The sequence below is a fragment of the Lontra canadensis genome, unplaced genomic scaffold, assembly GCF_010015895.1.
Source record: "Lontra canadensis isolate GAN:19392208 unplaced genomic scaffold, GSC_riverotter_1.0 scaffold82, whole genome shotgun sequence".
Lineage (NCBI taxonomy): Eukaryota > Metazoa > Chordata > Mammalia > Carnivora > Mustelidae > Lontra > Lontra canadensis.
Genome location: NW_022631076.1, coordinates 8,173,797 through 8,195,589, shown reverse-complemented (window position 1 = coordinate 8,195,589; position 21,793 = coordinate 8,173,797). Strand labels below are relative to the sequence as shown.

General features: G+C 53.1%; 1 protein-coding gene across 4 annotated transcripts in view; it reads right to left on the bottom strand.

The window, feature by feature from the left end:
* Positions 1-21,793, bottom strand: part of MYO5B (myosin VB) — a 342,886-nt gene that overhangs the window by 44,988 nt on the left and 276,105 nt on the right. For all 4 annotated transcript variants that reach the window (XM_032882535.1, XM_032882534.1, XM_032882532.1 and 1 more), the window contains exons 19-22: positions 20,785-20,996; positions 19,533-19,689; positions 17,287-17,526; positions 9,509-9,742 (exon numbers count right to left, since the gene is read on the bottom strand). In XM_032882535.1, coding sequence (XP_032738426.1) covers positions 9,509-9,742; positions 17,287-17,526; positions 19,533-19,689; positions 20,785-20,996 — 843 coding nt within the window. The remainder of the gene's footprint in view (positions 1-9,508; positions 9,743-17,286; positions 17,527-19,532; positions 19,690-20,784; positions 20,997-21,793) is intronic.

Below are 21,793 nucleotides of genomic sequence, written 5' to 3'. Positions count from 1 at the left end.
TATGAAATGTCCAGGACAGGCAGATCCATAGACACAGAAGATGAGTGGTTGCCTAAGGCTGGAGTGGGAAGTGAGGGGGTGGAAGAGGGTGTGACTGTTAATGGATACAGAGGGTTTTTTTTGGGGGGGGGATAAAAATATTCTAAAATTAGACTCTGCAATAGTTGTAAAACTATTTTAAAAATACTGAATTGTACACTTTAAATGGGTAAACTATGGGTTGTGAATTATATTCAATAAAGCTGCTAAAAATTGTTCCCCAAGTAAGCCAATCCACTGAGCACAGTCCCCTGTGCTCAGCATGGCGGGAGATGAAAAGAGGAGTATCAGGCTCTGAGCGACCAGCTTCTCCACAGACCGCTCCAAGACTGGTGAGTGATGCAATGAATGACCTCGTTCCCCAGTTCAAGTCCTCACCTCTGCCATGTTTGGTACATTTCATGATCTACCGGTGGTGGCGGGGGGAGGGGGAGGGGTTAGGACTCCTCCCAGCCTGTGTAGAAAGATATCCTTGGCACAACACCATGTTCACTGTAGCTGAGCCTAGAGGGTGACCTCCAGGGACCGTTGTCTAGGAGATAGGTCCCTGATGGACCCACCTGCATCCCCATCAGAGAAACACCTTTCAGACTCTGCCAGGGCCCTGTGGCAGTAAAAGCAAGAAACGAGGTCCCAGGGATTCTGGCTAAAGGGGAGAAACCTTCCTGATGTCTGAAGTTCAACTATTTATGAGTAAATGTTACCCTCCCTTCCCCCTAGCTTTGAAGTTCAGCTTAAGGAGCTGGGAGGTGAGGTAAGAGGACAGCTTCGCCCCCCACCTCCCCCGCAATGCTCAGCACGGTATGGGAAAGGTCAGGAGAGAATTTCAACAAGGCTGGAGTCCAGGAGTGGGGTCCCCTGCCCTCCCACCTCCGTGGGGGCTCGGAAGGCAGCAACGGTCTCAGGTGCGTCTGCTACTCTGGGGGACGGACGGATCCACAGACGGCTGGCCGTCCACCACTACAGAGAGAGAACTGCAGATACACAGCATCTTTGGAGGCTTACAAAAAGCTCCAAGTACTTACTTCATCAACAGTCTTTTTACACAATCCAGAGCCTTCCAATTTCAGAGTTTTCAACGTCCTTCAACAGGTGGCTAAAAACTATGTTCCAGGAAACTGTCCCTTCTCTGCCACACAGTGTTGCTGCTTTTTATTCTCTCTTTGTTCAGATGGACTTGGTTTCTAGCATGAGTTCTCCTGCGGACGCAGGGCTCCGAGCTCCAGGAACAAGGCTCTGCCCAGTGCGGGTCACCCTGACACCGCTCTGGGTGTCTCACAGAGCCCACTCCCGCCAGCCAGAGTATGAGCCCTTTCGTGGAGAGTCAGCGAGACGGGTGTGCTCTGCTGCCCCCCACCCCCACCCCAGGATTTCCAACGAGAAAAAGCTGGTAAAAAGACTGATGCATGTAACTAATGGCACCACACTCTTCTTCATTAGCAAGTTACTGCCTATTATGATGAACACAGCTGATGTGTGTGTCTGCGGACACTGCAGCCTCCTCTGCCAGGGAGGGATGGCTCCAGAAGCAGCGGCTCTGAGCGACGCCCTTTACCGATCTGGGCGGCCGCGCACTGAGCCTCGTTCTAGCCCCCCGGGTGGATGCAGGGCAAGGCCGTCCCTCATCCATCAGACACCTCCTGACATGACTCTCCGTGCCAGGAGCTGGGGAGGCAAAGTGAGTAACACTCCGGGTAGCCGCCTTCTGAGACCGTGTCCCTCGGCAGGAGCGACGGACAGGTGTGCGGCAGCGGAAAACCAGGAAGGTCCTCGGCAGACTTCTGTCCATGGGGTTTCTGAGCCTCGGCACCATGGACATGTTAGGCTAGAGAATCTTTGTTGTTAGCAGGGAGTGCTGTCCTGTGAGACACTCTGCGGCAAATTGGGCTCTACCCACCAGGTCCCGGTGACTCTGCAGCTCCCCTGCCCTCAAGCCAGCTGTGACCACTGAAAGGTCTCCGGACATTGTCGAAGGTTCCTTGTGGGCAAGGAACCACTGCTACGAGGGGATTTAGGATGAACAGAGGTCACAAGGAACAGGAGGAGGCCCCAGGAGATCCCCCAGGAGGAGCGGGTTGTCTCCATCAGACACGTGGGATTTGCAGGCAGCCGAGGGAGCTCTAGGTGGAAAAAAGACGTGGGGCAGAGGGATGGTAGCCATGGTTTGGGAGCGGAGCTGCACTGCAGTGCTAATGTGTGGTTTGGATGGGGGGGCGGTAGGTAGCTAAGAAAGGACGAGGCCGGGTGGGGAGCAGAAGTGAGAATTGGAGAGTGCTTCACTCCCTTTGTCCTCGGGATAAACTCAACTCCTCCACACACCTCCCTAAAATGGGCCGAGCAGACCCAGCTTCTCCCAGTTCTGGTTTCCACCCGAGTATGTCCCTATTCCCCCTGCTGAGTTCTCTTCCCCAGCCTTCCTGCGGGGGTTTCTCCTCCTTGTCTAGCTCTGGACCGTGGTTCATTCTTCCGGGAAGGCCTCCTATCCTGCAGGTGTGGGGTGAGCCCCCCAGCTCCATGCTCAGCTTACAGGGCCTGCCTGTCCCTCTGGAGACCCAGCCAGACTGCTCTGTAGCCTCACCCACCTCTCAGCCTGGGCCCACGTGGCATGTCACACCCAACACGCCCGAGCCCACAAGGAGCCCTGCACCTCCAGTCAAGGGGCCTGTGCTTTTCTCAGTTGGGAAAAAAAAAAGGTTCCTTTAGTTTTTGTTTGTTTTGTTTTGTTCTCAAATGAATGGGTTTATGGTCGATTAAAACACCTAGAACGCAGGTGCTGCTTAATCAAACGACTCAAGAGAAACACAATCTGGGGAAAAAAACACTCCTCAAGCACATCTGATTTCCTATCACTGAAGACAGCTCACCCCATGAGCATGTTTAAGTTAGCTTGGCAAAGCCTCAGAATAGCTTTCCCATTCCTCAGTGCACATGCTGAAAACAGCCCTCAGAAGAAACCACGAGGGGCGTGGCACTACAAAAGAAAGCCTCAAGGGGGCCTCACGAGACATGTTAGGCTAGCTCCACCTGGCACCACATCCGGAGGGCAGGACTCCGGTCACCCTCGGCCAGGAACGAGGCACAGGGCCGGAGCCTCTGAGTGACCCGGTTGAGTCACTGTGCGTCAGGTCACCAGCCTGCTTCCCGGGACCCACTCTCTGAAAACGCAGATGGCTTCGAGGGCACATGGCCACCCGGCACGTGTCCCAGCTCCCTCACAGTCCTCATCCCCCCTTCCTCGGGGCATCTACAGTCGGTCATCGTCCTTCTGCAAGGGAACACAGAAGTCAGGCAGGCCCGGGCAGGACAGCGTGCCTGCCACCACCACTAGGTTGGACCCCAAACCCCCATTCCTGGGAAGGTGTCTCAGAACATGTAACTTTATTGCAACCGCTTATGATCAAGGGGGAGACTTGTGGGAACAAGCCATGGTCGACGGCATGTACCCTCTGACTTGTTCTATTGTGCTGGAGCCTCCTTTCTTCCCTCTGTCTCCCTCCAAGGCTTTGAGTCATGAAGGCAGGCCCCTGAGGACCCCAGCTTTGGTATTCTGAGCCATACATTACAGAGACAACTGGGAGCTTTGCTTTCTTCCTGCCTGTACAACTCTGGAGGTAGGCCCACGCTCCAGCTCTTCAAGCCCACACTCCGCTCCACACCCGGGGAGGGCAGTGTGAACGCTTCCCCATCACATGTCCCCAGCTACTGGCTACCCCTCAGTCTTCCCAGCCAGCGAGCCCACTGGCAGGCACAGCAGGTGACAAACTTCTGCAGCTAAATGGCCTCCCTTCCGCGAGCAGTCAGGAATGCAGGCTAGAGGGAAAGACACTGAACACAGAACCAGGCAGGTGTGCTCCCTTCAGCATAACAAAGAGTACCTTTGCTCGGGTTTGGGACTCAAACATCATCCAGCAGCTCCATTTTCTCTTGGGCTGGGGCAGGGGACGGGGGCGGGCAGGTCTCCCGGCTTGTAGGGCAGCGTTACTGGGAGGGTTTCTTCTACAAGGTTACTTGGAACAGATCATCAGAACCAACGCTGAAGCTAAATCCCATCACCACAAGGCTAATTCAGTTCCTGCTAAGCTAAATGAAACAAATATCCCAGCTTCATGTTTAAGAACTGTCTTTACTAATTAATCTTTAGGGATATGAATTTATCTCTGAGCTTTTGGTTTTGTCTTTTTTCAAGTTGAGTTAAAATTTAAACTGTAAAAAGGGCCAAGGGCAAGGTTTCTAGTAGAAAACCACGGGAAGAACTGGTTAGATGGCGCCTATCAGAAAAGGTTCTTCTGCCCCAACAATGAGCCACGAGTCCTCAGTCCTTCCTGCTGTGCACGAATCATCTAGTAGAAAGTTACAGGCATGGCCCTTAGCAGGGACGACACTTCTAATTCTGCAAATTCTTGACAGGGTTTCTTGTCTGTCCTGAGAGGAAGGTAAATGGCAAGCACATTCTAAGTGGGGAGTTATTTAGTCAAAGGGAAGGGGGCCTGAACAGGGACGAGAGAGGTGAGGAAGAACAGACTCCCCCCAGAGGACTGTGCAGAAATAAAGTGGGAGCTCACCTGGGATGCACGGCTGTATCAGGCATGAATACAGCGAGAGAGACCAAGCCAAGGGGAGGACGCCCTCACTGTTAGAAGGAAGCGGCTGTGCCACTATTCACACAGGAGCCCGATGGAGGCCCCAGCAGAGTCCAAACCCCTAGGGCCCTGCATCCTGGGTGCTCCTCCTGTCATTCAGCCTCCACTGTGCCAAGGCCTGGGCCTGAGAACGAGGGTGGGGTCCACGCAGGTTCAGGTAGGAGAGCACAACCTCCACACGTTACAGGCGAGGGGAGAGTGAACATCTACTGAGCTATCGCTATGTCTCGAGCACAGTTATAAATTGACTTACTACTTTGAGGTAGGTACCATCCATGTTTGCTTTTAGGGAAACTAAGGCACAGAAAAGTTAGAGACCTTGTCAAAGGCCACACAGCCAGGCAGGGGTATAGCTGGCCTTTGCCCCGAGCAGTCTCGGTGCAGGCCCCGCTGTTAATTACTGTGCTACCATGTGTCCCGATGGTGCAGAAGGCTGGCGTATGAAGAATGCTGATGTCAACAGTCTACAGCAGGCCACAGACGACTGGATCCCATAGAAGAGTGACAGGAAGACACTCAGGGCAGGAGAGAACTAGTGTGCACTCCAGGGCTAGTGCCTAAGACAGAGCAGTTCTCTCTGGTTGCTTCATCGCTAATGTTGCCCTCAAGGTCAGGAGGTCCTTTAAGGTCAGAAGGTCCTTCCCAATCTGTCCTCCCTCTTCCTCATTCACTCTGCCTCTGCCCAGTGGCCTCCTTGTAGATCCTCAAAGCTGTCCAGCCTACTCCCACCTCAGGGCCTAGGCACCTGCTGTTTGCACTTGTTACCTGCCCCTAGAAAGGCTCATGGCTCAACCGCAGAGAGAAGGTCTCTGGCCACTAGAAGCAAAACCATACCTCTCCCTGCCCCCACAGGTCCCGCTCTATCCCTTTCACTCGGCTTTATTTTTCTTTATGGCACATGATGGATAATCTGCATTTGGTTCCTGTCTGTACATTTTCTCATAGCCCCCAATATTTGAGCTCCATAAGAATGAGAAAGACTTTAAAAATGTCATTTCCTTTTGCCCCAGTGTGTAGAACAGTCCCTAACACACACAGGCATCCCATAACTATCTGTTCAGTGAATGAGGGCCTGGACTTCCAACCTGTGTTCCACAAGATGATGTCCTTCCACACAGTGGGCGTGGGGTCCTCGTTCTAACCACCACCAGCCTCCTGACACACCACAAGCCCTGGAGCTCTGGGAGCACAACTGTGTGTCTCCACTGGCCAGAGAAGTCTTCTCCGCATCTTTAGGGAAAGAAAGACTCAAAACAACCCACTGTGAGAACCCCACTACCCCAAGTCAGCTCTCTCCCCTTCTATTTGGAAAAATTCAAAACCTTGACCCTGGAACTTCCCAAGGTCCGTAACCAGTGGCCGGCAGATCTGTGACAGATGAGGCGGTACAATTTAGCCTAGCTACCGGGCACCCAGACCCAGATGCTGTTCTCTGCCCTTCCCAAGCGTCAGGGACCCTTGCTCAGAGCCAGGGCCCGCACCCCTGCACTGAGCCAGGCCTTGCTGGCTCCACCAGGCAAGCGCTGGGGCCGATTCTGGATAATGAGTTATGACTGAGCATCAAGGGTGGCCCTGGGGCCACGTCTCTTCCATCACGGACGCAGAACAGCTCCACCGTCCCAGAAAGCACAGCTGCACACGACGGTCAGCACAGGGGTCACGGAGAGCTTTAGAAAAGAACCCATCACACAGGTTAAGAGGGGAGGCCGACAGCCTGGCTGCAACTGCCCCGGGAGAGGTCCCTATGGCAGAGACCTTTAGTGGAGAGGGTGTGTGTGGACACGTGCCTGGGGTGGGGGCTGGTCTGCAGCCCCGGGGGAGGGGGCTGGGGAGGGGTCCTGCCCTCAGGGAGACCCAGTGTCTCCCAGCCCAAGGCAGTGTGGCCCCGTGGCCAGACAATGAATATGGTCAGTGGTAGGAAGCCCAGGGTTTTCCAGGCCGCCAGCTCCAATAAAGCATTGGCTGACAGACATATCAAACCCATTAATTAACATCCACCCGCGGTCGGCTCCTCACGGTGCTCTGACTGTCTCATCAATCTTGTTCAGGGCACAGCAGCCTCCAGACGAGCCTGAGAGGAAACCAACTGTCTGGTTATTCAGCATTTGTTAAGATTGGACACGGTGCCTTTGATAAATATTAAACCCTGACCAGACACAAAAGACGAAGGGCGGGGTGGTACAGAATAAAAGCTAGCCCCTCTCCCCACCCACTCCCCATGGCCTCCAGAATAGAAAGGTTTGGAAGACCCTGGAGAAGGAGGTCACTTTGCTTCCACTTTCTCTCTTCTTGGAGGGGGTGGACATTGCGCCTCACGAATCATCTGGGGCCCGTTCTCTCTCCTGTTCCTAGCTGGGGATTGGCTCACATTGTGGAGTCAGAGAAGGTGCTTTTCCTTCTCTGCCTCTGTGTCTGTTGTGCTCCTCCTTCCAGTGTCCTTGAATTGTTTTCTCTTGGCAGTTCTAAGTTCTCATTATGTTTAAGAACTAGCTCAACACACCCCAGGAAACATTTTTGGGAGAAGAGGAAACCGCCCTCTTCTGCTACGCTGTGCCCAGGAACAGTTTCCTATAGGTTCCACACTGACATTTTTAGAGCGCTGAGTCCTCAAACCGCAGTGCCCAAGAGGAAGCAGGCAGGGAGGCTTGGTGGCTGAGGAGTCAAGGGCTCTCTGTGGTGTGGAGACAGGAGATACCCAGGTTTCTGTGGGTTCATTGGGTGAAGACTTCCCACATGCTTCACCTCAATTAGGGGCCCACGCAGGGAACTTGCTTTTATTTTTCTCCTGGGGTCACTAATCTCAAGGGTTTCCAGTTCTAATCCTGGCATCTTCTCTGCCTTTGGATTCCACTGCCTTGTTTTTTCGTCACAAGGAAGGGTCTCCGTCCATCTGTTCCCAGAGTCAGCAGACACAAGGGAAGAATTCCACGGTTTGGGGGTTACAGGCTTATAGCTACACTGTAATGGGAGCTTCCTAGTACCACATGCTTTCTCCCAAAGAATGAAGTCCACATCTGGCCTCGTGGTGAGTGTGCAGGCAGGTCTGCCTGGGTGACACGCTGGGGCCGGAAGCTCCCACTTTTCTTGGCTAGGCTGACTGCCTGCTCCGGGAAGCCCCACATGTCACTGTATTCATCACCCAATCCACATGTGGACCCCATCTCTGATGCTAGGGAAATCCCCGGGCCCGGGCAAAGCAGTAGCCGGTGGTCAGAAGTTCGGCCTGGGACAGGGAAACTGTGTTAGGCAAGCTCGCCAGTAGCCGGCCCAACCGCTCTCTGGGCTTGCATCTCACACGGCAGTCTGCGTGCTCCCCAGCCGGGCCTGAGGGCTTGGGCCAGGGGAAGGTAACGGGGCAGAGGACGAGGGATGTTCTACAGAGCAGGGTTGGGGTCCTTTCTTCTAGAGCTCCCAAATACCATCTCATGGAGTTGGCTAGTTAAATGTCCAGAAGAATCCTGAGAGAGAATCTATACTTAAAAAAAACAAACAGCTGAAGGAACTAAGGCCAGTAAGCTTTCCCATGTGCACTTGGTAATGGCAGGACAGGGAGCAGAATCTGGCCATTTCAATGTCTATGCCAGAACACTTTCTGTGATGGCAGTTAGCCAGCTTTTTTTTTTTTTTTTAAGCTTTTATTTGAGAGAGTGAGCACGTGAGAGCAGGGGGAGGGGCAGAGGGAGAGAATCTCAAGCAGACACTGCACTGAGCTCAGAGCCTGACATGGGTCTTGATCTCCTGACCCCGAGAGCATGATCTGAGCCAAAACCAAGAGTCAGACACTCAACCAAGTAAGGCCACCTAGGTGCCTCTTGTCTGCTCTTTTTACGAAATATTTGATAAAGAGAGAGAGAGAGCATACATGGGTCAGGGGAGGGGCAGAGGGAAAGAATCTTCAAGCAAACTCCCCATTGAGAATGAAGCCAAGTGTGGGGCTGGATCCCATGACCCATGAGATCATGACCTGAGCTGAAACCAAGAGTGGGATGCTTAACTGACTGAGCCGCCCGGGCGTCCCTGGCTCTAATTCTTAAACACTCAAAGTTATTCTGACATTAGAAACACTGAATCCCTCCCCTGTCCTTAGTTTCTCAAGCCCCATGACTGTCCAGTACCGGAGGCATGGAACAAGTAGGCAAGGTGCTATTTGGCCTGTGGGTTGCGGGTCACTGCAGAGACGCAGGAGCAGACAGCAGTGGCCTGCGTCCATGCGAGGCTCTCCGAAGGGCACGTGGCATTCCCTGGCTTGAACAGTTTGCCTAGTCGAGGAGAAGGAAATCTGACTTTTGAGTTGGGGGAGTAGGGATGAATCTTAGGAAGTTCTAATTTATGGAATACAGAGAAAACCTAGAAAGCCCGCCAGCGAGAATGCGTGAGGCAGGCTGAGGCTATCCACACAAACTTAAGGCAAACACCCCAAGTATGATTACTATGAGGTTGCCCCAATTCCTGCGACGTCAAGAAAAGCCACCAGCTCTGTACCGTGCCTCTTGCTTACGAAAACGCGGGCCACAGAGCTGGCTCAGCGGCTAACTCTAGGCTATGAGACGGATGCTCAAAGACACACACGGGCACTCCTTTCAGGGGATGCCACGGCGTTCAGCTAATGGCAAAACTTGATCAACATGTCTTAGGTGGATGGACACGTGCTCGTGTGGGCTCCCCCAGCACATGAGCACTTTATATCTAAATGCAGAGAGATGGTCCATTCATGGGCACAAGCCCCAGTGAAGCCCAGGGCAATTTTAGAGGAGGAAGAAGAAACCGCCCCGAAGGGGTGCTCTGTTAGCCCGCCCACCCCCACGGTGTTCCCTCTGGCCTCAACGTACCTTTTTCAGCTCGTCCTTCTCCTTGGTGTGGGTATCCTCCAGGATCTTGCGCTCCGAGTGGGCCCTCTGCAGCTCAGCCCGCAGGCTCTCGACTTCCTCCTGCAGCCTCAGGCTGCTGTCCCCGCTGTGGCCCTGCTGGTAGCGGGCCAGCTCCTTCTTCAGCTTCTCTACCTCCATGGTGTGCGTGGAGGTGACCGCCGACAGCTGCTCCGACAGCGTCCTGAACTCTTTGTTCTGTGAGAGCCCCGGCAGAGGAGGAGAGGGGAGAAAGAGCGGAGAGCAAGGTTACAGAGGCAGGCAGAAACCACGAAGGCAATTAAGGAAGGAGCTTCCAACATGGAATTCGAGTTCGCAATCACGGCACGCTTGAGCACTCTCCTGGCATCCCCCGGCAGAACTCTGCTGGGAACCTGGGGGCAAGAGAGGGAAAGAAAGAACTCACTGAAGGGACGTTCAAGAAGTGTCCGTGAGCAGTGGCAGAGCCGGAAGCTGGCTGACGGCGGTCAGTCTTGTGTGTGTGGCTGGACAGACCTCACAGCCCATTTTTAAATTGTGGGAACAATTTAATAGCTGGCTTTCCAGATCTGCAGCCTTTGCTTTTCAGGTTTTCGTGGTCTTTCACAAGCGGCCCTCCCACCCTTGGACTCGCTGACACAAAACGCTGCAACCTAATCGCTAGCTCTGAGACAAAGGACCCCTTCAGCATCCCCTCTTCCAAGGAGGCCCTCTGTGGGGCCGAGGGAACCTTCTCGCCACCTGTCAGCTCGCCCTGGCAGACTCTGACGCCACACATGGAGGCCCCAGCAGATTCTGCCCACGCTGCACCCCCGCGGACTGGGCACGCAGACCGACAACAGGCAAGCGAGCAGCCCCCCAGCGTGCCCGGTGCAGATTTGGAAGGGGGCAGCACCCCAGATGGGCTCACACAGAGGGAGCACGGAGGACCCAGAACCAGTGTCAACCGCTCGTGTCAACACAGGCGAAACCTCATGCTCCGGGAGGTGAGAGGAGCAGCTGAGAGTGGCCAGTGAGGAGAGGGAAGAAGGGGTTCTCCAAGTAAGCAACAGATTGCCACTTGTTATACTTCATTGGCTGCTCTCTGGGGGAGCTCCTAGTAGACCAGAGCTGTTGGCTGAAACACCAGTAAGCTGGGGAATCAGGAATCAATGACTGATTCACATCAGGAATAAAGCCTCACGGAAAAGCTGTGCAGAGCAGCAGAACAGCAGCTGGCGGACCCCAGAGGGCGCCATGCCTGCTGTGGGACCTCCAGCCCAAGACCTGCTGTGGGAGTTCAAGCAGAACGTGGCCTGCTTTGAGACTAGAGAGAGAGAGATCCTCCTACAGTCCAGGCACACCTTTGGCTACAGCCTGACGTGCCCCTAGGTCTGTTCTGGCAGCCAGCCTTGCTGGAAGTAATCACAAGAAATCCGGTTAGGGGTCATCTGTTGAGAAAACTCAGTCCTGTCTGTACCTCCCACCCCAACCCTGGCCTGGGTCCCCCGTCCCGGAGGCTGAAGGGTCCCTGCCCAAGGAGTGGGTTCAGGGAGAAGACAAGTCAGGTCAACTTTTCCCCACTCGGGCTGGGAGTGGAGTGTCACCTCCAGGTGGCACACCTGGGTCACATCACCGGGAGAGTGGTGCAGAGGACTGGGCTGTGGGTGTTTCTAGCTGGAGCTAGTGTGGGATATGGAAGGAGGCACAAAATGTGGTGGTGGACAGGGGCACAGGCACAGCCTGCTCCTCTGGAAGAATGTCAGGGGGAACTATGTTCTGCAGACAGGCAGATAATGGCACCCTACTTTGAATACAGAGGACAACCTAGGACCCTCATGCAAAGAAAATGTATTCTTCTGGCAGGCTAGCTCTTTGTGGCTTCTGACACCCAGGTGGACACAGGACTCAGGACATCAAGGAGGTAAGAGTGGCTGGAGGTAGACAGACCTGTGTTCCTATGCCAGCTCTACCCTTGATCAGCTGTGTATGTCTGATCAGGTCCTTCCACCTCTCTGTGCCCTAGTTCCCTTGTGTGTGCAAGGCAGACTGATAGTCTTTCCTTGGAGTTTTTATCCAGATGCAGGGAGATCTAGTGCTTTGCTGGTGCTTGGCACATAGTTAAGTGCCCAATAAACAGGGGCTGTCACCTTTGCTCAGTTCTGCAGGGAGTCCCGGGCAGAGGAGCTCTGAACACTGTGCTGGCCCCGGAGGTGGTGGGGAGACTCCTAACAGCAGCACCTGGCCAGCTCCTTACTTCATCGGCAGCATCCAAAAATAATCACTGGGGACTCACTGCAGCTGCACAGTCCATGTCCCGGAGGTACGGTTTCAGAAAGAAAGACCCCAGAAGAGCCCAGCAGATCTCCCTCTTATCATGCCCTGATGTCCACGTCAGGTGCTCACAGCTGTGCAGCTAAGCCTGACATGGCGGGTGGTGTGGCGCACCTTCTCCCTTACAGATCCCAGAAACTCTCCATGCAATGGCAGGCTAAGCTCCTCAGCGCTGCCTTTGTTGGTGTGACCGGGAGACCTGGCCTGCTCTGTCCTGCACAGTGAGGGCCTGTTCCTAACAGCAGGGCGTGGGGATTTCCAGATAGACCCCTATTCTCCTTCAGCCTCCTCAAACATCCTAAGACATGTTCACTGGGCCCCTACCACTGAAGGACACAGATCTGTCCTCAACTGCCAACAAGGAACCTGTCTGCTGTTCATTACTTTCTCAAAAGCTCATATTTTTTTTCCTCTCAAAGATTTGCTTGGTAAGATTTTTTGTGCTTGAAATGTTTCCCCACCTGAAGGAGATGGCATTCACCTGTTCCTCTGGTCCATGGTCCTAAGCACTCTGCTGGGCCTCTATAGCACTTTTGTATGAACCAAGAAATTCACCACCTCCAGGAGGATGAACTCCACAGAGCTGCCTCTCTGGGGGAACATGGGCCCAGGGGTGCACAGCTTAGAACAGTGGACACCTCTTCCTTAGGGCAGCAATGCTCCAGAGCTCACAGTCAGATGAGCAGAGCAGAGGATGGTCTTCAGCCCTATGTGTCCCCACAGCCAACCACCGTTGTGCAGTGTACAACCTGCAGAACTGTATGGAAGAGGTTTCAAGTAGTTCCCAATCAATGGTCTACAGACCCCTAGGGAAGGGGGTGAGCGAATCATTGCAAGACTGCATCATGAAAAGTAATATGATCCAAGCATGCTACTAGCGCTTCCTGGGTTCTTACTATGGGGCTGGCATTGTACTACATAATTCATACATACACCAACTCATTCACTCCCGAATATCCTAGGTAGTGAGAATGATTAAAATCCCCATTTTGGTTAAGGAAAATGAGGCACTGGAGGTCATAAAGCTGCAAATTATACTATTTTTCAAATATATTTGGATGCTCTTGTGAATCAAAATATCGACTAATTTTACATATCTACTGAGTGCATATAAAGCATATTGAGTCAATCTGATTTAAAAGGTTACCGATTAAATCCATAGAATGCTCTCATGCTTTTTCTGACAAAATATTTAAATACAGCATTGTACTCATAAAGGTCTAATAAACTTGACCCTCGTTATAAGAGAAATAGTAGACTCAACTGGCCTGGTCATTCTACATGTTGTGCTTGAATAAAGCCAGAATGATAGAGAGCCAAGTTCACTGGCTACATCATTTTGGCTGAAATATGTCACAGCACAGGCCTACATCAGGGGCACTGTAAGAAATGGTCCCAGGAACTGTCACTGTATTTACTGCTGAAAGATATTATGAAGGATGATGTGTCTTACAATACACAGATGACAAAAACCGCAGGAAAGACGTCTCAGCACCAGGGACAGCTCCAATCTTCCTAAACTGTTCTCTGACCACTGAAGTAAGACCCTAATTTCCTTTTTTCTGTTTGCTTGGGAACTTGGTGCCAGTTTTGTGTCTTGTCACTTTAGCTAGGTGCACAAAGCCTTAGACATGAATTTTGGTGCTAAGCTTACCCTGGCTTTATTCTTTAGTTTCCTCCTTTGCTGACCTCTTGGCAGTGGGGACACCTCTTAAAAACAAACAAACAAACAAACAAACAAACAAAAACTTCCCCCAGGTAATCCCACAGTGCAGTGCAGCCTGGAGTCGGAAGCACTGCTTGATCCACATCATGGCATCAGTGAATTTTTGAGCTAGAAGTTACTTTAGAAATCCTGGGCTAATCTCTTTGAAAGAACTCAAGGCCCAGGTATAGATTCGGCTGTAGTCCCAAGCTGTCAGGTCTGGTTGCAAGTATAATGGAGACAGAACTCAGGCTTCCATCCAGCTGGGACTTTGTCCACTACCCCATGCTGTTCTGACAAGTACTTTGGGATGCTTCTGCCTAGCCTCTCCTTCTGGCTTAAGAACCTTGTGTGTCAGGAGAGCAGTGACCAGAGTTGTCTCCAAGCCATGACAGAACAGAAGAACATTCAATTCCAAATGGCTAGCCCCACCAAGCATCTCTGAGGACCTGGGGCCAAGACCATGCTGGCGGTCATGCCAGCGCCTCCTTGCAGGACAGTGCACGTCCTTTGACGGTGGATCACACAGCCCTCTGTAAAAGGCCAACTGGGCCAAGGATGACGCCATCTCTATGCAAAGGAACCCAAAACAAAACCGAGTCTTCCTTGGATTGAGGAATTCTCCCGTGCCCAGAGAGTCTCCGAATGTGCAGGTAGCCTGCATTTGGTTGGAGGGGCAGCATGTGCTGTGGAACCAGACTGCCAGGTTTCAATCCCAGCCATGCTACTGCCCAGCGTGTGGGCTTGGGTGGACTGCGTTCCTCTGTGCCTCAGTTTAAAGTGGGAGCATTATCATCTCAACAGGCCATGGTGAGGATTAAAGAAATGAACGTATGAGGACGGTGCCTGGTGCATATATCCGGGCAATGCGGGGAGGGGTACCAGGAAGCAAGCTCTAATCCCACCCTCCTGCCTCTTCTGCTCACCCTCTGCACAGAGGGCACCCCGCCCGGGGTAGAGAGCACCTGCCACCACTCACAGATGTTTGCCAAGCAGGAAGCTTAAGGCAAAATCTCTTTTTAAAAATAGGCCTTTTAAATCTGCTTCTCTTTGATGTTCTAGCACGTGGGTTGTAAAATATCAGATTTATTTTTAACCTCTCAAATTAACTTCAGAAGTCAGCAAAGCCAACACAGGGCCCAGCGGCTGGAAATCGAGGCTGCGGCGGCCAGGCAGCATGTGGGGCTCCTGGCAGGGGTCCCTCCGACTACACTGTACTCAGTCCCTCCAACTAAACTGGGAAGTTTTGACTCTACAAATATCTTCCCATGGTCCTTTGTCAATGGCCACAATAACAACAATAATAATACCTAGGTCCTCCCTGGACTTGGCGTTTTTCAAATGGCCAATCCTTCCCACTCCTGTCCCCTGGGCAGCCGTGCCTCCCACCCCAATTAGGCGCTGTCATTGCGGGATGAGCAGGGGGGCAGGTACCCAGTGTCTCCCAGCCCCACACTGAGCTTCCCCACTAAGGATCCCAGCCAACAAGACACCCTGTGGAACTCACACAGGGAACACCAACACCCAGGACAGCACTTCTTACTGGGAAGCTCAATCTTTCACAAAAGCAGAGATGCAGGAACATTTTACTATGCTCTGGACACTGCTTCTGGGCTGCTGTCTGGGGCAGGTGGTTTAGGTATAAAATGGCTTATTTATGTTCTTGCCCCTACTGGGGTTACATGAAGCTTCCTAACTGTCTCACCGAGAACAGACGCGATACAATGGAGTGACCTCCGGGGCCATGCCTGCTAACTCTAACTCGAATTCTGTCTCCATGCTACACAGCCTGCTCCTGCATTCTTTGTGTTCTCTCCTCTCCTTTCCTTTCTCAGGAAGCACCTGAAGCCCTCGAGGGCACTGCAGAAGCCTCCTCCTCTGGTTATCTTGCCACCCTGCATGAGCAAAGTGTCCATGAGCCTGCTTTCAAGGCTAGGAACCCATCTTGGGAAGGACAAGACCCAGGGAAGCGCTCACAGTTTAATGATGTTTGGGGGTAAACAAACAAACAAACAAAGAAACAAACAAACAAAAAACAACCTAGTATCATCCTCTTTCTGGCTGTGGGATTAGAGAGAAGGCAGCTAGAATGCTGACTCTAGAATTTTCTAATTCTGTGACCTCAGCCCAGTACTTGATGTCCCAGATCCACCATTTCCTCATTTGTGAAGTGGCCTCACAAAGCCACTGGGGACCAAAGGAGAGTGAACATAAAATGCCTGTCACAGGGCACGGCATGTCGGGGTGCGCAGGATGTTGTTGGGGGGGAAGTGCTGTTGGCCACACTGGCAGAAGATTGTCCCCTTGTAACACAGCATTGACGTGCGTCGGACTCATCCTCTGCTTGCCACGCCTAACAGAGCACCAGCAGTGGTCAAGCACCAGATAAAGTTCCCAAGAGGAGGATGAAGGAAGACTGGCCACTGGAGCCACCAAAGAGCGGGCGTACACGCCTGTGTGCACAGAGGCCCGCCTCATCTTTCCAACCTGGTCATGGGTGCCCAGCGTCCTGTGCTTGGTTTGGGTTCCCTGCAGTGCCCTGCACATACTCCATACTCACAGGGACCTGACCAGTGAGCTGTCACTTGTGTGACTGGTGGAGAAGGTGGCTAGGGTAGGAAAAGGAAGAAGCAGGAACAGAAGAGTGGTAAGCACCTCCTGAGCTCCCCAGGGCAACCAGACCCTTGGTGCATGTTCAATCACTTGCTCATCTTATAGCCCTAGCAGCCCCATTTTATGGATAAGAAAACTGAGGCTCAGAGGGGGAATCAGGTCACTTGACTTTAAAGCAGCAGCAGAGCTGAATTTGAATTAGAATCTTTCTGATTCCAAAGCAAGTTTTCTTCCCACCACACAGCCCAACCGAGGTAGAAGAGCAGAGTGTGGGCTCTAGAGCCAGACCGGTGGGGTTCGGATCGTAGCCTTGCCACTGTTGCCCATGTGACCCTCGCCTGTAAAGAGAGGAGGATGACACTATTTCCCTTCTGGGGCTGCTGTGAGGATTAAACAGGCTAAGAGAGATGAAGTACTAGGATGGTGCCTGGTGTTCAGCGAGCCCTCCCCAAAAGCCTGCTCTCATTACCACCCCAGGCTGCCTCCACCAGGGCAGGAGACCATGACTCTGGGCGAGTGTAGCCGCTTCCTCTTGCTGCTGCCACAAATTACCATTAAGTCAGCAATATAAATCTATGGAAACACTACAAACCTTCTGACCTTACAGTTCTGGAGGTCAGAAGTCTCAACGGGTCAGAGCAGGGCTGTGATCCTCCTCGAGGCTCCAGCAGGTAACCTCAGTCCTGCCTGTTCTAGCTCCCAGAGGTGCCTGCTTCCTTGGCTCACGGCCCTGCCTCACGCCAACCTCTGCCACCACCTCTCTTCCAAATCTGACCCTCTCGCCTCCCTCCCACGAGCATCCTTGTGAGGTCCACGTAAATAATGGGGTCCACGCAAATAATCGGGGCTCATCTCCCCATCACAAGACCCTTCACTCCATCACCTCTGCTAAGTTCCACTTGCATGTGAGGTCACACAGTCACAGGCCTCAGGGATCACGATGCAAACATCTTGGCGGGGGTGGGCATTATTCTGTCTGCCATAGTTGGTGGCCATTCTTGCTGACTGGGGTGACACCCTCAGGACATCTGTGCTTCCTCAGGTCCCTGGTGCACGCAGTTCCCTGGGGAGTTCTCTCAAACATGCCCCCCAGGGTGTCCCCCACCCCGGGTAGGGAGCTCCGGCTGCTGACCTGGTCATCGATTTTCCGCTGCAGCTGGACCACCTTGTTCTCCATGCCCACGTTGAGGCGTTTCAGGTGCTCTGCGGAGCGGGCCTCGATCTTGAGGGCCTTCAGCTCCTGCTTGGCCTTGAGCATCCGGAAGGCGCACTGGATGACGACGGCCGCACCCCGCAGTCGCCAAAAGCGCCTGCGTGCCATCCAGCCCCGCACGTGCTTCTGGAGGACGGTGGCCTTATGCTCCATGAGGACCTGGTGGGGGACAAGCACACACCTGCTGGATTTACACGGCAGGAAGAGGGGAGGCTCCTGCACGGCCCAGAGGAAGGGAGAGCCAAGGCCGGCCTGGGTTTTAGGAGATAAATAGAAAATACGCCTCCCTAAGACACAAGGCTCCGGGGCCCATTTGTGGTAAGAACCAGTTTTAACGAAGTTCTGTAGCAGTCCACATACCTGCAGAGAATCAGCTGTTGAACTCTTGTTTTTAGTTTGTTCTCTGTTTTACTGGTCAGGGAACCACAGGGTTAAAAACCCCCAAGTTGGGAGGGGCTGAGATGAACCGTGCTGATAACGCCCCATTCAGCAGATTCTGATCCCCACCTGGTAACCCTGAGCCAGAGAGACGAATGGGATTCTCTAGTCAGAGCCCATTAATGAGCCACAGACTTAGGGTTAACAAACTTGGCTTGGCAATGTTTTTCCTATGAGGTTAAAGATCGCTTGGAAAGCAAAAGCATCATTGCTGTGTCCACATTGCTATGTCAACATAGCATTTTATGTTATTTTATTTTACCCCGCAAAATAAATGTTCGTGGCATAAATGAATAAACGAGCAGACATGCCCAGTATACCAGCTCTAGGAGAGCACCAGGGTTCAAACCTTGTGCCCCCCACGTGTTGCCTGCCCCTTCCCTGATGACATCACACAGAAGTCACCGATCTCCCAGGAAAGCTCACAGAATGGGGCCCACTGACGAGGGTGTGCCCTACCCTGCTGTCTGACCACATTCAGTTTTTCATGTTCCCTTCAGTGTTTGAGTTTTATTTAGAAAATCAAGCCTCCTCTGATCACAGAAGAGAGAAATGTTCCTTTTAGGAGCAAAGCGTATTTTTGACATTTCCTTCCAATCCATCTTCCATCTCAGCTTTGAGCGTCAGTTGTATGGGGGTGAGACGGCAGGATGGATATGCCCTGAGTCCTTCAGCTTCACTGGAATAATGGCCTGGCACGGAGGCCATGGTCCCCCTCCCCTGACCTCACCTCACCAAGCTTAGGCTCCTAACTCATCGAATGAGGGGGTAAGACCTGACGATGCCCACTATCGCCCCCCGCTTCACGTCTGAGTGAGTCCAACACAGGTCACCAGGCTCTGCCGCGGGCTGACCGAGTACCCCTGGGCAGGTGACAGCTTCCCCAAGCACCTCAGCTGTCCAAGGGGCACAACGATGTGCACCCATCCTACCCATGATGGTTACGGTCACACTTTGACTTGACTGGTCTCAGGGTGCCCAGATTAAACACTCTCTGGGTGTGTCTGCGGGGGTGTTTCTAGATGACAGGAGCATTTGAGTCAGTGCACTCCCCTCCCCAAGGTGGGAGGGCATCATCTCTCAGGGCCTGAGGAGAATAAAGTGCAGAGGAAGGAGGAATTCGTTCCTTTTCTCCTGCCTTGCTGCTTGAATTAGGACATCTCATCTCATTTTTTCCTGCCCTCAGATGGAGATTCACACCATCCTCCTCCCTGGGTCTCAGGCCTTCAGACTTGGACTGTATGACATCACTGGCTTTCCTGGACCTCCAGCTGGTGGACAGCCGACTGTGGGACTTCCCGGCCTCCATAATTGTGGGGAATTTCCTGAGAATCTCCACATATGTATACACACACACACGTGCGCGCGCACACACACACACACACACACACACACACACTTGCACATCTCCTGTGGGTTCCATGTCTCTGGAAAACCCTAATACAACACACCTCATGGCTGGAAGCAAAGGTGTGAAATCACTTAGAAGAAAGTTAGGAGCAGCCTACAAATATTCGTAGTGGTGACAATCTATTTGTTGCTGCTTTAGTTCTCTCTTTAAAAAAGATCTTATTTACGTATTTTTCAGAGCGAGCCAGCAGGAGCATTAGTTGGGGGAGGGGCAGAAGGAGCAGCAGACTCCCGGAGGAAGATCCCAGGACCCCGGGGTCAGGACCCGGCGCTGGTCCTCAGCCAGCCACCTGCAAGTCCCCCGGGCGGCTACCCACCTGCCGGTAGCTTCTCCGCACCAGCATGCCACGGGTGAAGGCCTGGATGATGACAGCGGCCCTCCGCGCCCTCTGGTAGGCCACGCGGGTCCTCCGCATGCGGTACTGCTTCTGGAACATGACAGCCGCTCGGGTCCTCCGCAGCTGCTCTGCTAGCCTGGGGAGGGAGAGGACGGGCGGCCCCCACTGAGGCAGGCCTCGTGGCCCTTTGAACTCGAGCCTCTCCCCATTCAGCCCTGACAGCTGGAACCACTCTGACAGGATGCAGCAACACCTCGGCCCCTGAAGCGCAGGCTCTCGACAGCAGAATGAGCTTCCTCCATGTGGTCTCTGGAGTTGGAGTGTGACCAGCTCCATGATCCCCATCTGCTCCCTCACCGGCCACGAGCCCCTCACTCCAACCTGGGCAGCCCCTGATGACACTGAGTGTTTATGCTGCTCTCTGTCCCCCATGCCCCCACGAGCCATGAGTTGAAAGCTAGAAAAGCCCTCTAAAATCATCTAGCAGAGCCCCAGAGGAGGAAGGAGCCCCCCAGCTGCACTCTGCCTGCTGAAGGGAGTCGGTGCTGGGCTGGGGCACTGGGTCAGGGCATTGGGCTCGGGCTAGGCCGGGGCATGGGGCTGGGGCGCTAGGCTGGGATGCTGGGCCAGGGCACTGGGCTGGGGTTCTGGGTGGGGGCACTGGGCTTCGGCTAGGCCGGGGTATTGGGCTGGGTGCTGGGAGGGGGCACTGGGCTTGGGCTAGGCCGGGCCGCTGGACTGGCATCCAGGCTCCACCCCTGGGTAGTTGTAGGTGTTCAGACAAGTCACACCCTCAGCACTGGCTCCACTGAACGACTCTTAAACAGGACCTCCAGAGAGCTTTCCAGCTCTAATTACCAAATTGGCAAGATGTTTGGAAACTGGTGCTACAAATCATGAAGGTGAGTGGAAGCTATGAAAGGCGGAATTTGTCTCTTTTTCTAAAAGATTACCTTGGGATTTAGGCAAAGGGGAAATGGTGGCTTTGTGGCAAATGCAGCCAGTCCTAGGTTAGTGCTGGCAGGATGGGGACAGACTGGGGAACCAAGAGACTTAGAACTAGACTTATTCCCTCAGGTGAGAAGGGCACGGGACACAGGTGCCCAGCTCCTGGAAGAAAGCTGGGGTGCAGACAGAACCACTCTAACTAGGCTGAGAGAGGCCAAGCAGCTAAGCCTCCCTACCCTCCCTCCCCCACTCTGCTCACCAGATGTGCCCCAGCTCAGCTCACCTGCGGGCCAGGTGTCCTCGGCAGAACCTCTGCAGAGTTAAGGTAGCCGCCTTCAACCTGCGGTATTTCACCTTCTGTAGCCAGCCGCGGACCGTCTTCTGGATCATGATGGTGGCTGCCCGGAACTTGTCGGCGCGAAGCTTCTCTAGGTAGGCCACCTGGCCTGCCCGGAAGAAGATCTTGGTGCGGCCAAACTGGAACTTGTCGGGATCCTTTACAAGGCAGAGAGGGGAGCACCAGTGAGGCAACGCGCCCTACCACCACGGTTCTTCGGGGCAGAATTCCCTTGCCAGAGCTCGTGTACCCCTGCTCTTGGATGCACGCTCACTCTTAGCATCCACTGAGCAGGCTAAGTCCCTTCTGTTAGACTCAGGGTGCTAAGGTGTCCAGGGTGCAGCAGGGAGCAAGAAGCCTGCACTCAAGCGACTGACATCATGGTGAGAGCAGAAGACAGCAAAGGCTGAGTAAGTTTTCAGGGAGTGGTGAAGATTACGAAGACAGTAAAACTGGGGACTTTATAGGTGGGATGGGGATGTTTAAATAGGATAATCCAGGAAGGCATTTCTCTGGAAATGATATCTGAACAAAAACCTGAATAAACTCAAGGAGGCAGCCTCGGGAAAACATAGAAGAAGAAAGTTTCAGTAGATGAGCAAAGCAGATGCAAATGTCCTGTGGCAGCTGAAAGCGAGGTGTGTTTGAGGAACAGAACAGCCAGGGTGGTTAAGCGTGGGGGAAACGAGGGAGGCTGGCAGGAGAAGCTAATCGCCAGAGGCCTCGCAGGCCACAGCACACAGCTGAGATGCAGAGCCCCTGGTGGTGCTCTGAGCATGGAAATAACCTGCTCGGGTCATTTAAAAAAGATTATCCTCAAACAACCACCCTGTTGTATGCATAATTCCAGATTGCAAATAACCTTCCAAATTTTTGATTTCAGACTATTTTTAGATATTTTTGACATATAATTACTGTCTTAATTATATTTATTTAGGTTCAAATTAATTACCCT